General features: G+C 29.8%; 1 protein-coding gene across 1 annotated transcript in view; it reads left to right on the forward strand.

Moving 5' to 3' along the window:
- Positions 1–750: 750 nt before the first annotated feature.
- The window catches only part of LOC105621909 (ras-related protein Rab6), a 7,438-nt gene continuing 2,907 nt past the window's right edge, over positions 751–5,281 (forward strand). Inside the window, exons 1-5 of the mRNA XM_012203346.1 lie at positions 751–820; positions 1,811–1,869; positions 3,576–3,735; positions 4,205–4,410; positions 4,495–4,561. Coding sequence (XP_012058736.1) covers positions 751–820; positions 1,811–1,869; positions 3,576–3,735; positions 4,205–4,410; positions 4,495–4,561 — 562 coding nt within the window. The remainder of the gene's footprint in view (positions 821–1,810; positions 1,870–3,575; positions 3,736–4,204; positions 4,411–4,494; positions 4,562–5,281) is intronic.

The following is a 5,281-nucleotide window of genomic DNA, read 5'->3' on the forward strand; positions in this document are numbered from 1 at the left end:
ATATATATATATATATATATATATATATATATATATATATATGTGTATGTGTGTATGAATTATTTTCATTCCATTGTATTGATTTAATATAGAAAATTCTAGTTTTATATTAACTTAATAAAAATATGATTTAAAATACAGATGCAAATTAAAATACAAATCATATAGTTAAAATATGATTAGGGTTTTTTTGTGGGAAGCAATTGTAGAAATTGCTAAGCGATTCTTCAAGAATGGACATGTTTGAAATTAAAACACTGTCATAGCAGTAGACTGATGTTGGTAATCATTCTCTCTCGCTCTCTCCTTTTTAGAGTTGAGAACCAATTTCTGATTGGTTATCTATTGCGCATCCACAGGAAATGTTATAGTTCGACTTTCAAGAGTTGTGAGAGTATCAGCCAGCTCTCTCAAACCATCTTGGACTGTCGGAAACCAGTGGTGCCATCTACGGCGTTTTCTTCAACAATTCGACTCTGGTCTCCGTTTTTCAGTCGCGACGTCACTTCCCAGTTAAACGTGGCCGACTCGCAGCAAGGAGTGGCATCTAAGCGAGCGTCGCGAGCTGTCAAGCTGTCGGCCCTGAATAGCCCGAGAGAGAGCTAGCGGAGACTTTAATCAGCCGGTGCAGCTGATTGCTTAAATGACTCGTCGTGGCGGCCATTGAGCGCGTTATCGAGTATCCGTTAGCATCGAGATCGCCGGTTTTAAGCCTGCCGAGAATCCGTTCAGGCGCGACGAAAGAAAAACATGTCGTCCTCGGGCGATTTCGGTAACCCGTTGCGGAAGTTCAAGCTTGTCTTTCTGGGCGAGCAGAGCGGTGAGTGTTACGATGGTGTGTCAACAAGTGCATCGATGTTCTACGAAAAAAATGGATCGATTTTCCCGACCGGGGGGAAAACGCTATCGCGAGCTCCGGTCATACGGGCCCAATCGGGGTGACGACCCTTCCCGAAGTCGCCTGGTACCCTTCTAGGTTATGGATCAATATTCCCCACCGCCGCCGCCGTCGCCGCCGTCGTCGCCACCGCCGCCGCCGCCGCCGCCGTCGCGACGACACGGTGTCGCCTGTCGCTGTCGCCGTGTTAACTGCACTCGTTCTGACCGCGCGTTCAAGCATTTAAAATGTGCAACGTGGTGTCTGCGCCCTGCGCTTTTTGCCAAGTGGCACCCTGATGGCCGCGTCCATCATTAAGGATGTATTATACGTATTTTTTTAACGAAATGAAAAAAATTTATTGATTTTTCTATATTGGATTTAAAAATAAAACAAAAAGTTTGACAGAGATTTTGAATTTGGATAGAAATTATTTCAATAAGAAGTAAATATATTTAAAAAAAAATAAGATTTAGATGAAATAAAACTTCTTTTCATTTGGACTATAAAATTGTATTATTGATCAATATGAAAATATTTGATTTTACTCAACTATTTCGTATGGATACAATATTTATTATACGAAAAGTAAAGTACCAATTTCAGTCACTTTTTGTAGAAACTACATACCTGATATGTCCTTAATTGCATGGCGGGTCTTTAGAATGTTTCTTTATTATAACAATAGAGCTGAAATTTATTAATATAATAAAGATATTTAAATGTTAATTTTGCTAATTTAAATTTTATTAATCATAATTTTTTTTTCGTACAAAGAAAAAAATAGTAATATAAATTTAACGAAAGAGATTATTCCCCGAGTTTAAAAAAAAATTAAAAATTAATTAATGTTTAGTTTGAAAAAAAAATTTAGAATGTAAGTTATATATATAAAATCTAAATAAATGCGTTGTAATAATTTTTTTATTGCAGTTGGAAAGACATCTCTTATTACACGATTTATGTACGACAGCTTCGATAACACATACCAGGTATATATATATATATATATATATATATATATACATATATATAATTTATTTATATCTTAACAATTAATTTATAATGTAAATAAATTATTTTTGTTGTGTGCTTTTTATCATTCACATCAGTTTTTTTTGCATGCACATTGTGGAAAATTTTAATAGTGTATTTTGTTTTGTAAATTTATAGGTCAAAGCATTAATATATTTGTCATTTAATGTAAATATTAAATTTATGTAAATATTTATTAATATATGTATTTCTATTCAAATAAAAATTTATATAAATACAAAATTTACATTTTTATTCAGTTTTATCTGAAATGACGAATTTTTTAAATTTTATTAAGAATTTGTACTGTACAGATTTGTACTTGTATAAAAATAAATAATTAGATAATTTTTTGATACTTAATGAAATTCTATTGCATTTATTTGCATGATTTAGAACAGTAGCTATAAATTGGCTATATATTCTGATAAATCTATATTGAACAATGTTTATTGTATCACTATAAACTGTGATGCAATAGTATCTAAGAGAACCATAATGCAATTTCTTCAGATAAAAAAGAAACTGAAATGTAGTTATTTTAAACATACTTTATATTATTGTAATACACAGTTATTTATAAATCTAATTGTTTCAAGTTATAGTTTGAGATTATTTAATATCTTGCATTTCTTTTTTTTGCTTTCAATTTTTCTTTATCATAATAAATATCATTTATCAAATAAATAATTTCTATTGCATGAGTATAATTTGCAATGTAGTCAGTTTGTTTGTCCTGAATCTATTAATTTTCACTATAATAAATTATGTATACTATTGCTCTATTTTTACTCTGCTATTTCTTGTTCTATGTTGTAAATATTATTTTCGACTATTTTTATTGATAATACTTTATGTATTTATTAATGCACCTAATAATTTTTTATTGATGTTTATGAGAATGTTTATATATTGTTTGGCGACTTATCGATTATATGTTCATATAATTTGTTTACCATCTGCCTCTTGGCTCGTAAAATTATTTAAATTCGTTATTTTACTTGGACCTAATCAAGAAAATTGCACTTAATTTAATTTTTTTATTTATTATAATTGCACTTTTTAAAATTTTGCTCTTGTTGTTTTGTATTATTTTATATATAATTTTAAGCATATAATTATATAATTATATTATAAATGTAGAGAGTGTAAAAAAGTGCAGTTAGAAGGAAAAGACCTAATGCTAGCAGGAGAGGCAGTAGGAAACCAAGATATTGACTTTTTCTAATCGAGAAAGATGGAAAGAGAGAGACGAAGAAATTTACACAGGACATCGATAACTCGCTTTTCTTTCTTTCTTTCTTTTTCTCTATTTATTATATATTATTTGCAGTATTTGCATTATTCATATTATAATAAGGCACTGTACTAATAAATTATATATTATGTTTAATTATATTATAATAAAGTAAATAAGTAAAGAAAGTATATAATATAATAAAATTATTTTTTAATATTATATTTATCTCTTTTTAAATATTAATCTCTTTTTAAAAATATCTCACATTTTATTTTATCTTATTTATATTATTTTCCCAGAATTATTTAATTTGTTTTCTTAGTCAATTTCTAAAATCTTGAGTTATTTACATTTTTGGTATTATATGACAACGGTTAATTGAATAATTTTTAATACTTTGATCAATTATTATGTATGTTACAGGCTACGATAGGTATAGATTTCTTAAGCAAAACTATGTATCTTGAAGATAGAACTGTGAGATTACAGCTGTGGGATACAGCGGGACAAGAACGGTTCCGTTCTTTGATACCTAGTTACATCAGAGATTCTACTGTTGCGGTCGTTGTTTACGATATTACCAGTAAGCACTCGGTATATAAGGAATACGGTGTCCTAAAAAACTATATGCCAGTAAACTTCGAAAAATTTGATGTTGAAATATTGTTCAAATAAAAGAATTTTAAAGTTTATTCATATAAAAGATATATTTTACATAAATTTATTTATAAATTTTTAGTTTAAAATTTTAAAATCTGCTTAGGAGATAAATATATATATATATATATATATATTTTTTCAGATTCGTTAATTTTAATTTTTTAAATCAATTTTTCGTTTTTTAAATATTTCTGAACAGCATATTAAATCGATAATTTTGATTGATTCTTTTTTTAAACGAAAGTTTAATAAATTATTCTATTAACGAAATTTAATATTAATGAATAATGTTTATGATAATAATAATATAAATTTAATTACATTGGCATACGTTATTATTGGTACACCTTGAATAAATAAACCATGACATTAAAATTGCCATTATTTATCAGACGCCAACTCGTTTCACCAAACATCCAAGTGGATAGACGATGTGCGGACTGAAAGAGGAAGTGATGTGATAATTATGCTAGTGGGCAATAAAACTGATTTGAGTGATAAGAGGCAAGTTTCGACGGAAGAAGGCGAGCGAAAAGCAAAAGAATTAAATGTAATGTTCATCGAAACTAGTGCTAAGGCTGGCTACAATGTTAAACAGGTAACTGTGTCAACTGTGTGTGTGTGTGTGTGTGTGTGTGTGTGGAATAAAATTATTGTTATTATTAATTATTAATTATTTTAGCTATTTAGAAGAGTAGCGGCAGCTCTGCCGGGTATGGACTCCACCGAAAACAAGCCTCCCGAAGACAGTATCCTTTGCGTAAGATACTTATTGCACGCAATTTGCATGGCATATTTTCAGGAACGTTCACGGCAACTTCTCTTGTTTTACGTGTACATAATTCCCACTTTACCTATTATTATCATTATCTTTCAACTTTGTATATTAGTATCGATTACTTCGTTATCATTTTTCTCTTCCATTACTTCTTCAAATAGTGAAAATCGATTTTTATGCTATTTTTTCCGTTTTTATTTACTAATTAATTTATTGTTACTATTTCCTTTCAAACATGAAACTTCCACATTTTATTTATTTAATTTTTTTTTCAAGAATAGATTTTTGATAACAATTAAAATTTTCATATTTCTTGCCATTTGTCATATTTTTTTGAAGAATCATCCACCTAATCTAATTTCTCGCTTTTGATTTCGGGATTGGATTTATTTGGCAATCCGCCGGACGTCGTTACATTTGTTTTGTTATACTTTTGTGTTTTCCTTAATAAGTTCTTTAATTCGTAGTGCAAGAGGTAGTGCTCAAGGACACGCCAATCGAACTGAAAGCCTCGGAGAGCAGTTGTGCATGCTAAGTCGTCGTCGGCCTGTACGGTAGCAGGGTATCGAATCGAATCGAATCACAGAGTCTTAGTAATTTCTGAATAGGGTTTAAATCGTCTCAGATTATTCTGGAGCGGTTTAGGGACTTTTTCGAGAAACATAAACCGATTTTCCAAAGAGATTTCTAA

Source organism: Atta cephalotes (genome assembly GCF_000143395.1).
Source record: "Atta cephalotes unplaced genomic scaffold scaffold00038, whole genome shotgun sequence".
Taxonomy (NCBI): domain Eukaryota; kingdom Metazoa; phylum Arthropoda; class Insecta; order Hymenoptera; family Formicidae; genus Atta; species Atta cephalotes.